This window comes from Rhagoletis pomonella, unplaced genomic scaffold, assembly GCF_013731165.1.
Source record: "Rhagoletis pomonella isolate Grant_MI unplaced genomic scaffold, Rhpom_1.0 Rhpom_scaffold_00006, whole genome shotgun sequence".
Lineage (NCBI taxonomy): Eukaryota > Metazoa > Arthropoda > Insecta > Diptera > Tephritidae > Rhagoletis > Rhagoletis pomonella.
In genome coordinates, this window is record NW_023458560.1 from 69,378,242 (window position 1) to 69,389,288 (window position 11,047).

An 11,047-nucleotide genomic window follows, 5' to 3' on the forward strand; every position below is an offset into this window, starting at 1 on the left:
AGAACAGTAGAATATCTGCTATAGCTAAATATGTAGCAATTTTTACTTGTCTTTACTTTACTAAAATTTCATAATACGACTGGTTTTCTTCTTAAAGCTAAGATAAGCTTTTATTTTCTTTCCTTTAAGTTTTATCTTCATTTACAAACCCGGATATTCATTTTAATTGCTTTTCCGGCGCTGTGATGATAAGTCTATAATAGGAATGTGATTTCCCTCATTCTATGCTTTGCACACACTCCTTAAATTTTCTGGGTCTTAGTCTTTATATCATATCCAGTCGTCGGTATCATTACAATGTGTGCGGGTCAAGCGCTTTTCGACCTGTTATTCTGTTATTCTGTTTTTTTTTTTGATTTAGCCAAATGTCTTCTAACGCTGTTAATTAGCACCCTGATTCTTTTTTGATTCAAATCCACCAGAGCTGCCCTTGGAGCCATTGTTAGAAATCTGAAACCTGTTAGTGACCTTCATCGTTGGCATTTTCGCACTTTTGGTATAACTTGGTAATGTTAAAACTTTTCGGTGATTAATCAAAAATTAACAAATCCGATAATTACTGCAAATACGAAAGTGGAAATCGGGTAAAAGGCGCCCAGAGTACCCTTGAGATATGGAGGGAATACTTCTTAAAACGATTGAATAGCTTAAACCGTTGCAACACGGCGACATATTGAACGGATGAATGATGACTTTACAGGAAAAGAGGATCAAGTTCAGAAAGACTTGTTAGCTTTTGTCTGCTTCGGGTTGGACATCTGACACAACTTCGTAAGGAGACGTCGTAATTGGCGTCATTTATGATCTTGATTCAATAATAGCAGGCTAAACAAGTTGGCAGCTGCCCCTCTCACGCCCGCTGCCCCCCTCACGCCCGCTGCCCCAGAAAATCGGGGAATGCCCTGCGAGTTGGCTGCCCTGATCTAGGCCGAAAGCGACAAATGTTTCAAGTACCAAATAAGAAGGAGAAGGACTTTTCAATTAGTGGAGGTTACTACAATTTTTTTTTTGTGCGACAAATGACCCGGTCTAATTCACATACCTACATATATACATACATGCATATGTATGCGGAGACGCGCAATTATAGCTTGAAATACCTTAGGAAAATCAATCACTCTAAATTCTAAGCTTGACTAAAGGTAAAGTCATTTAATAGCTTGTTAGGTAGTCTTCCATTAAAAAAAAAAAAACTCATTTGTAAGTTAAATTTTCTAGGCAATTTAACTTAAACCTATTGGCAAACGAATAGGACCACAACAAGCTTGTAACTTTAAATTCTACCTTTACAATTAACCTTTGTAAGCGCTGCTAACCCAATTACCAATCCACATTTCCACCACAACTTAACTTTAATTGTTCTCAGTGCTTCAAACCACACCCTGCCACCTAACCAACGCCAAAGGCTAATTCGTTTAAATTTAGTGGAATTTGCTGTTTAAGCAACAATTAACTTATTGTTGCTAATAGTGTCAAATGAGTCACGTCAAAGAAACAACAACAACCATAAAAAGGCGAACACACACAAAACCTTGAATTAGTGAACTAAGGCCTACCTTTGTACTATTTAGAAGCGTTAAAATCAAATTAATTTATGATGATAACAAAGCACAACGAATTACTAGTTTTTATGCTTTGTTTACATATATATGTGTATGAATAGTGTTGCTGATGCTGATTGAAAGGGTATACATATCCACACATATGTATATTGTAGAAGGTGTTCAACAATGTGGCTTACATCGGTTATGAACTTTTGGTTAAACTAATCCAATTAGTATCGAACTGCTAAAAACTAAAGCATAAACTTAAAGCAGAGTTGTGATTTGATTTATCGGCAAATAGGATAGGGGAAACTGAGAAGCTTCAGAGTGTTGCTTTATATACATATATAAATAAGTGTTTTTAGTATAAGCGCAACGTTTCCATATTTACGTCAATCTCTGTATTCGTGTACAATTTAGAATTTTCGTACGAATTATAAAAGTCTTTTGGTAATAATTATGTGTGAGAAATTTTTTAAAGTCATCGATAAATATTATTTTAAGACTTATTTAATAGAAGCCTTTTCATAATAATTATCAGCGAGATAAATATATTTTAAGTCTTCAAAGACTTTTAATTTCAATAAATCACAACTTTTATTTAGAGACTTATATTATAAAAGTGTTGTCATAATAATTATCATTGAGATAGACATTTTTAAGTCTTCAAAGACTTTTATTTTGAGACTTATATTATAAAAGTCTTTTGATAATAATTATGAGTGCGAAAAAAGTTTATATATAGTCCCGAACGGGTCCCAAACCAAGCCCCAACTGGTCCCAAAATGCCACCCAACTAGTCCCGAACTTGTCCGCACCTAGCTCCGAACTGATCCCCAACTAATCCTGAAATGCTCCTGAACAAGTCCCGTCTTTTAAGACTTAAAAAGTTTGTTCGCGCTCATAATTAATATGAAAAGACTTTTATAATATAAGTCTTAAAATAAATGTCTTCGAAGACTTAAAAATATTTATCTCAATGATAATTTATTATCAAAAGACTTTTATAATATAAATCTTAAAATAAAAGTCTTTGAAGACTTAAAAATATTTATCTCTCTGATAATTATTATGAAAGGACTTTTATAATATAAGTCCTTGAATAATAATTATAGAGGACTCGAAAAATATTTATCTTAATATAATGATTATTGATTGACTTTTATTCTTTTCTCTTATAATAGTTATGTCTCTGATTCAGAAAATAAAATATGCTTTGAAATTAGAAAATTGCTTTCAAACTACACAAATTACAGTTGAAAGCTAGTTTGGCTTTTTGGTGAAAGTGGATGCGTAAATCTGCAGATTTCGATTATTTTGGTAGCCAGTATACGTCAGGAAAAAATCATATACATTTCAGAATTACGCAAGTCAAAATTTGGCTGAATATTCTTGATCCACGCTCGAAACACAACGAGCCTCCAGTCCAGCCGTTTGCGGAAGTTGATTCTACGTTCTGATAAACTAATTACGAAGGCCAGTAAAATTTAATGCCAACAACAACGTCGGTTCTCTTTTTTCTCATTCATGTCAGTAAATAATTTGCAAAAATTTAAAATAAATTGAGAAATACCAAAGAAGGGAGAAGGGGAATATTTACGGCTGTGTCGCAATAGCAGCAAAGAAGAATTCTTAGAAAAAAGAACACCATAAAAGCGAAGTTAATAATTAAAGAAATGTGAATTGAAAACGAAAACAGAGCTTAACGCCGTGCCAGCAAAAAATAAAGTAAAATTACCAAAAACAAAAAAAAAATAGATGTCCAACTTGATGACTTACTGAGTGTGGTCGTTGCGAATTTGCGAATATGTCCACATTGTGATCTGGCTATTGACCTTCGTTTTTTTTTTGCTTTTAAATATTTTATTTTTATTCTTAAAATGATTGTCGTCACGTAATCAAATAAACATATGTATACATATACTATGTATGTATGTATGTATTTTTAAGACTTTTTTCCCGAGTAGGCATGCGCAGCACGTTGTTTTTTTTTTTTTTTTTGAGTTTGTTATTTTGGTGCGCGTGTCGTCGTCGCAAGGTAGACTGTGTTTTGATGGATGCTTTGGCGCTTAGCTTTTGCTTTTGGTATTTAGTCCCTCTCAAAGACAAACGATTGTTTAATTTACTGATTCCCATTTTTAATTATATTCTAACACTTGTTGGCGCTTTGTCGCGTGATTTATGAGTGCGCACCTTTTTGAGTTGGATTTATGAGAACCCGTTGGATTTATTGTTCATCATAACTTCAGTTAGCTATAACTCTTTTTTTTGACAAATTATAACAAAATTTGCTCCAGCTTTTGCTGAAAGGTAAATAAAAGCTCTGCGTACATATTTAGCGCATAATTTCAAAAATGCCAAATTTCGAGTTGAACCTCTTTTGAAGACGGAGTGGAAAATCACCCTATCGCTACTGTCGTTTCGAAAACACCTTCCACTTTTTAACCATTTACTGAGATGGGCTTTATTCAATCAAACTCTGAAATAGGGCGTTTCTCAAGCGTTTGACGACATATGTGGTGGTGAATAATCCAGGAGTTCTTTTTCCATTTATCCGGCCTGTCCTAAGACGTGTCAGCTCATCTACATATTTCTAAAGTTTTTAAGCCTTTGACCCATTGCAGCAAGCCAAGAAAACACTGAAAAAAACTTTTTTCCCTCAAGTTGCTAGCCGGCAATTTCTGGGGTAAAGAAAAAGAAATGTTGTTGGCAACGTACAAGGCAATTGGCCGGCCGGTTATGAACTATGCAGCGGCTGTGTGGTCGCCGGGGGATGGAGCTGCAGACATGCCAAAACACGGCACTCAGGACAGCGACAGGATGCCTTTTGATGTTGCCGCAGCAACACCTGCACGACGAGGCCCATATGCTCCCTATTAAGGAGCATAACACAAAGCTCTGCAAGCAGTTTCTAAGTAGATGGGAGCCACAGACGTGGTCACCCAAATAGACAGAAGAGCCCTCGCCAAGGCACGTCAGGAGGCATCTCTACGAACTGACGGACGAAGTCCAGAGGTTCATCAAATAACCTCTGGACCCGACAGCTTACCGACAGGCCGTGAACGGCACTCACAGAGAGGCAGTCTCGAGTTATGTAGACTCTCGACCTGTGAATGCCGTTCCGGCCACACAATCGTCTGCCTCGGGAGACTCGGACCACAATAGCCCAACTGCGCTCTAGTTACTGCAGCAGGTTCAACTCATACCTGAGCAGAATAAATGAGGAGGTGCATGCTTAGAAAGCCAGACCTACATCACTTGTTCGATCGTTTTTGACCTTTAACTGATCAAAGGTCATCATGGGTATATTTACAGTGTCCTTTCCTGGAAGTATGTTTGTGGGTTGTCGTACCGTTCGTCTTCAATTAGACAGCTTTACACAATTACCCTAAATATCCCAGTGTGCTGTAGCATTCAGTAAAAGACTTTGCATTGCCTATACGTGAGTCTAAAACTTTCATAGGTGCCTGACTGTCAAAGACGATGAATACTTGTTTCCTATCTGTAGCTGTTTTAGTGAGACTCTCTACGGCCTCCTGTATGACTAAAATTTTCTAACGTCTAAGAGAATCCTAATGATATATGTTTTGCATTCTTTGGGGATTTCTGTCAATAATCGCTTCTAAATAAATCGTCTACTTTTTCTGTACCTCTAAACTACAGTATTTTGATTGTATAAGATCTTTGCTCTTACTGCAACATCGTCCGCATACCTTGTGGCCATCCATCACCTTGCTCTGCAGCAGTTGTTTCATTGCTATTACCCAAAAGAGCGGAAAGGGGATCTCATCCCTTGGAGTGGTTCTTCCGAAGGACAACACCCCAATTTACGATCTCACCACGCTTCGGGTAAGCATTTGGTGGAAGAGTCCAATCAGTGAAGGTTGCCATGGCAGTGGTAATTGTGCTATGTATCGCTTTTTTTCACAACAACTGTGAACGAAATGTTAAACTTTCCACGATTATACGCGCCATAAAACAGGTCATAAAAATGAAAGAAACACTTAAATTAAGGCGTCCTGCTGACTAAATATTGTATTTTACTGCAATCTGTGTCGTAAAATTTCGCATCCATTTTATTCCGACCACATTTTATAGCTTGCAATAATTTAATTTATTTAACAAATTTATTACAATTTTTGCGAATTTTACAACTCGTTTTTCGCACTACCGCTCAATGCATATTGATTAGTCTTTACTTGCAATTTGCATTCAATGCAGTTTCCTTTAGATCCCTTGCGGAGCGGTGCGGTGCGGTGCGATGCGTCTCGATAGCCAGCGAATCAAGCAGTGCGTGCTGCGACTATTGCATATCAACTATTATGTATTTAATGTTAACATTTACATGTTAATCGCATGTAGACAGTGTTTTATGATCATTTTTTTTTATTGTTCATTAACTTAAATGACAGTCGGTGAAAGAAAAATAATCGCCAATGGCAAACATCTGCCTAGTACAAATTGACTATTTTATTGAAAATGGGAAACTTCACTAATTTTAAACCCAAAAGGGTAAATGATATATCAAATATTATCTTTCTACAATAGGAATAGGGAAGAGCCTACGTGTCTCGGTGAGGAGAGGTTTATATCTTCGTTAGAACTAGAAAAGAGCTGCCGCCTGTTGAAAACCGAACTCAATGAAGTTGAATGAAAAACTACAATATCGGTATTAATCGAAATGGTTTTGAAAAGGCTTCATTACTAAACTACATGTAGGAGGGTTGCCACCTGTCTATAAAATTATATTCAACTTGAATTAAGGGACTTAGGTAATTGAAATACATTTGTATCAAACCGTGGGTGTCAGACGATATAGGTTAAAGAAGGTTGCAGATTCACAGATTCAAAACATTTTTCGAGAGGGTTGCCACCTGTTTAAAATATTAAGTTAAAAGAACTTAGTAAGTTAAATGAATTAATACTTTTTGGCTATCAATCGAAATAATTTTGAAAAGTTACAAATTCTAAACGACATTTAGGAGGGTTGCCAGCTATTTAAAAAGCCAAACTGAAGTTGAGTTAGGGAAAATAGGTAATTGAAATATGTACAGAATTATGGGCGTCAAATGAAAGAGTTTCAAGAACAACCTTCTTGAAAATATTTTGAAGAGTGTTGCCACCTGCTTGAAAAGTCGAATAGAATTTATTTATACACATAAGTTAAATCAAATATGTATTAAAATTTGATTGTCAAACGAAAAAAATTATAAGAAATCTTTTCTTTGAACATTTAGAGTTTGAAAGCGTTGCCATCTATTTAAAATTAAATGCAATTCAAACTATTTAATTATTAAAATGAATTATTACAATACGGGCATCAATCAAATTTTGATCAACGTTGCCGGCAGTTGAAAAAGGTCCAAATTTAACTTGGATTAAGGAAATTAAACAATTGAAATATGTATCACAATATGCGTGTCAGGGATAAGAGCTTTAAGGAACTTTCGGTTTGAAAATAATTTTTTAAGGGGGTTAAAAGAAAGAAAACAATTTGAAAATCTCCCATTGGTTTGGCTGAGATATGTTAAGTTTTATTTAAATAAATTACTTCTAACCTGACACGCAGGTATGGCATAAACTCAGCGCAGCCGGTGAGGGAAACAAGTTCATGTTTATTTAGATTTTACGAAAAGAGACATAAAAACAAAATTATTTCTAGTGTGAATAAAGACAAAGTTTATAGCTATTTAATCCATCTTTGCTCCATTTTCTTATGTCGCTCGTAAAATTCAAAGCCACTATGCTTTTAACACGTCATAAAAATACAAAGCCACCAAACATAATCACAACAACAAATTTTTAAATGAATCTTACAAACAAAGCAAATCATAAAACAAAGAAAAAAATGCGCAAATATTGCTAGCCTTCAAATGTGTCAAATTATGTAGATTTACTACTGTGTCTATAGCCAATATAAATTGAATGTTGAGTGTATGTCATTAATACGGTAACTGAAAAAAAAAAACAAAGGTATGTATGTATGTATATTAGAGTGGTCCAAATTTTGTACAACTGAATCCCGTAATATTTTTTTCAATCAATCAATTGTTTGGTTAATATATGTGCACTAGGGTGGTCCAAAAATGCATGTGAAAAAGTAAAGTCGGAATTTTTATGCTCTCCTCCCCTAAGATGGTTATATACCGAAAAAATATAGCCCTATTTTTTTATTTTGAAATCAAAATATATTTAGAAGTCGCTCAAAACGCCCAAAGTTTTCCATGTATTTTATATGGAAAAAAAAAAACTTTTCGTAGAAGTGCTATAGAAATCTCATTATTTTGATTTCGTAATAAAATTTTTCAAAATTTTTATGCAGACCCTTTTAATCGTAAACTTCTCTATCACTTCAGGTGATGTTTTCAAAAATTCTTTTTTTATAAAAAAAAACCTTTTTGGAGTTTTTTTAAAGTCGGTCACTTAAATTTTAATATCATCCGAAAGTTTTCAAATATAATGAGTTTTATAATTCCTTTTGTAAAACCATGCCGATTTTGTATATGGACAGTGGTGCATCTTTATGTACATGCGTACATATATCCAAAAGACAATAATAAATCAAAAGACAATAATAAATCATAGACCATGTGTCAAATGCTCCGTGACCGAAATTGAAGAAAAATATCACATAAAAAAGGTCGTAGCTCTGAAATTCATAAAACATTTCATCCAAATTTTAACAATTCATTTCAAGTTTTCCGCCTTTTGAGGCTTTCCCCGCATCGAAATCGATATGCACTTAGGCATGCATGCACATTAGGGTGGTCCTTAAAAAATCAAATGAATGATTTTTTTCGGTATTACTACTGGGATTGATATAACATATAAATAAAGGTCCGATGCTCCTAAGAACTAAAAAGATTTTTAATTGGTTTTTCATTTACTACTACTGAAGTCGAGGATATCACATGTAAGTTTTAGTCCCGATTGAAGTCGGTTAAGACGTCGTCATAGGGTGATCTGAACTTTGACCCCTGTGCGACACGTCTTAACCTCCTTCAATCGGAACCAAAATTTATATGTGATATATTCGACTATAGTAGCATCGACGTAGGGGTTGAGGCTTATGAAATCTGATGTAAAAATTTTCTCCCTACGTTTAAGGACCACCCTAATGTACTACATACACACTCATCCTTCGTTTTCTGGCTGATTGTCGAATCCAAGAAGTTAAAATTCTGATAGTTATCCTGCCGAAAGCCAGTGGGCAGAAACTCCACATCAGACCAAAAATGGCAAATCGGTTGGAGGAAATTATTTCAGAATCCATTGTATCATATGAAAACAAAGTGCACGCAGGCTAAGCACGGCAAACTCCAACGATTTGGTAGCGTTGACATAACTAAGGCTATCAGAACAAAATCATGGGCTAGTAGGCGAATACACCCATCTCTCACTATTAAAAAACCAACTTTTAAAGCTGCTGTGAGATTGTTTTTACCTTCCAAAATTCATAAATCTTATTTTCCGTATTTGAGTACCGAGACATAGTGGCATAGCATGGACAATGAAAAGGAGCTCCAAATGGTATTCACAGACCCAAGACTCTAGATGAAGAGGGATATGAAATGTATAGTGTAACTTTATAAATATCAAAGGTTACAGACAGGCTATCAACAAAGGGAACTGGGGCACTTTTTAACTTTTTCTGATTTTTGCAGAGTTTGTAAAATTAAAATTAGGCAACCATAACCATTTACGACAAGTGCATTAGTATTGATAATTTTAATCTGACTTACCGGTATTTGTACGAAGGAGCCATTGTTTAATGTAGGATACGAGAATAGCGGTACCACCGGCACTGTTCCATTTTTCAGGAATATTGGGCCTTGTATTGGCGTCACGGTGGGCATTGATGACTTTTTATTGGCATCTGAAAACAAAAGGAAAAATTTAATATTAAGTTTCAGATTTAAAACAAATACATAAATGAAAATAAAATATAGTAGCGGTATTCACATAACCGCATTAACTGCTGATAAACGCGGTAAAATATAAATTCACATAAAAATCATTTGTGCGACATTTCTACAATTTAATTTATTATAAAATACATGAAATTAAATGAAAGCTCAATATTCTCTGTAATTTTTTTAACGTACCGCCACTGCGATTTTCCTTGAACTCAAGTGTCATTTTTTACATATGATTACTCGGTTTATAAAAGCTCTGTGTACATTTTTAGCGCATAATTTCAAAAATGAGAAATATATATATTACTGTGTTTTTCTTTTGGGATTTTTCTGGAGCTTTTGGACATTTTTTGGGATTTTTCGGATATATTCGGAACTTTACGTGATTCGTTGTGTTTTATTTTTAGAGGTTTTCTGGTACTTTTTGCGAATTTTCAGAAGCTGTTGAGATTTTAAAGAACTTTTCGGAAGCCTTGTTTTTTATTTTTCGGTACTTTTTTGAGAACTTTTGGGAAATTTTGCCTCTTTTTAAGGTTTTTTGGCACTTTCCGAGACTCTTCTCGTTTTGTTTTTAGAGATAATTTTGCACTTTTCGATATATTTCGGAAGCTTTTTGAATTTTTTTCGGTGTTTTGGGAACTTTGAGAACTTTCAGGTGTCTTCGTGTTTTATGTTTAGACTTTTTTTTTTCTTTTTTTTTTAAACCGAAGACCAAATCCCAATCTGAGGACCGTTTAAATCAAATTCGAGTAAATTGCGAAGTTATTGCCATTTTTTCGGTGCTTCGCAATTTACGTGAAATTTCGGCAAATTTCAGCTCCAAATTTATGTACATATAATTCTTAATTTAAAATATTAAAAGTCAAAACTTCATGAAGCTTAAGACCAAATATCCAAATTTTCTCATATTTCAGCTTTTTCAAATGCTCAAATGGTTTTTGCAATTGGTTTTCTGGTAAATTATGCACCTAAATATTTTAAAATTTATTAAAAATTTTTAGTGGATTTTATGGAAAAAATTTAATTTTTCGTGCCTTATATCATTACCTTAATTCATAAAGGCCCTTACTAAGGAATTTTCTATTTTACTGGAGCAGCAGAAAACTTTATAGGTATTCACCAAATTGACACAGTTGTTGCTTGAGCTAATCTCGCTCTTTTGCCACAGTGCCAGCCCACTTGCTCAATTTCGTGAATACGCCTATTATAAAAAGAAAATCAAATACACATAAGGTTGTTTTTGGTAGTAACACTCGAAAATTTTTTAGTGAAGATGTACTTAAATATATATCCTACCAAAATCTGTGAAAAACGCAGTTTCGGAAAAAGTGTTGTTTAGGATCTTTGTGAATTGAGGTAACGATATATATTTGTGGAAACTTATTTTTACTATTTAGGGTCAAAAGGCTATTCATTACACTATTAATTTATTGTGTATGTACAAAAGATTCTACTCCAGTTTTGTTGTTAAATTAATATTTTTTTAAATTGTAACACCAGCAAATATACAAAGTTGTAATGCGTTTCTAATTTTTTTTCCTTATTCATATTTTTTACACTTTTGCCAATGGTGGTTTGTCACACTGA

The 11,047-nt window shown here is 34.3% G+C and overlaps 1 protein-coding gene across 1 annotated transcript in view; it reads right to left on the bottom strand.

Annotated features, from left to right (window-relative positions):
* The window catches only part of LOC118742071 (protein spaetzle 3-like), a 28,204-nt gene extending 18,521 nt beyond the window's left edge, over positions 1 to 9,683 (bottom strand). Inside the window, exons 1-3 of the mRNA XM_036474039.1 lie at positions 9,650 to 9,683; positions 9,287 to 9,420; positions 5,744 to 5,847 (exon numbers count right to left, since the gene is read on the bottom strand). Of these exons, the coding sequence (XP_036329932.1) occupies positions 5,744 to 5,847; positions 9,287 to 9,420; positions 9,650 to 9,683 (272 nt within the window). The remainder of the gene's footprint in view (positions 1 to 5,743; positions 5,848 to 9,286; positions 9,421 to 9,649) is intronic.
* Positions 9,684 to 11,047: the final 1,364 nt, after the last annotated feature.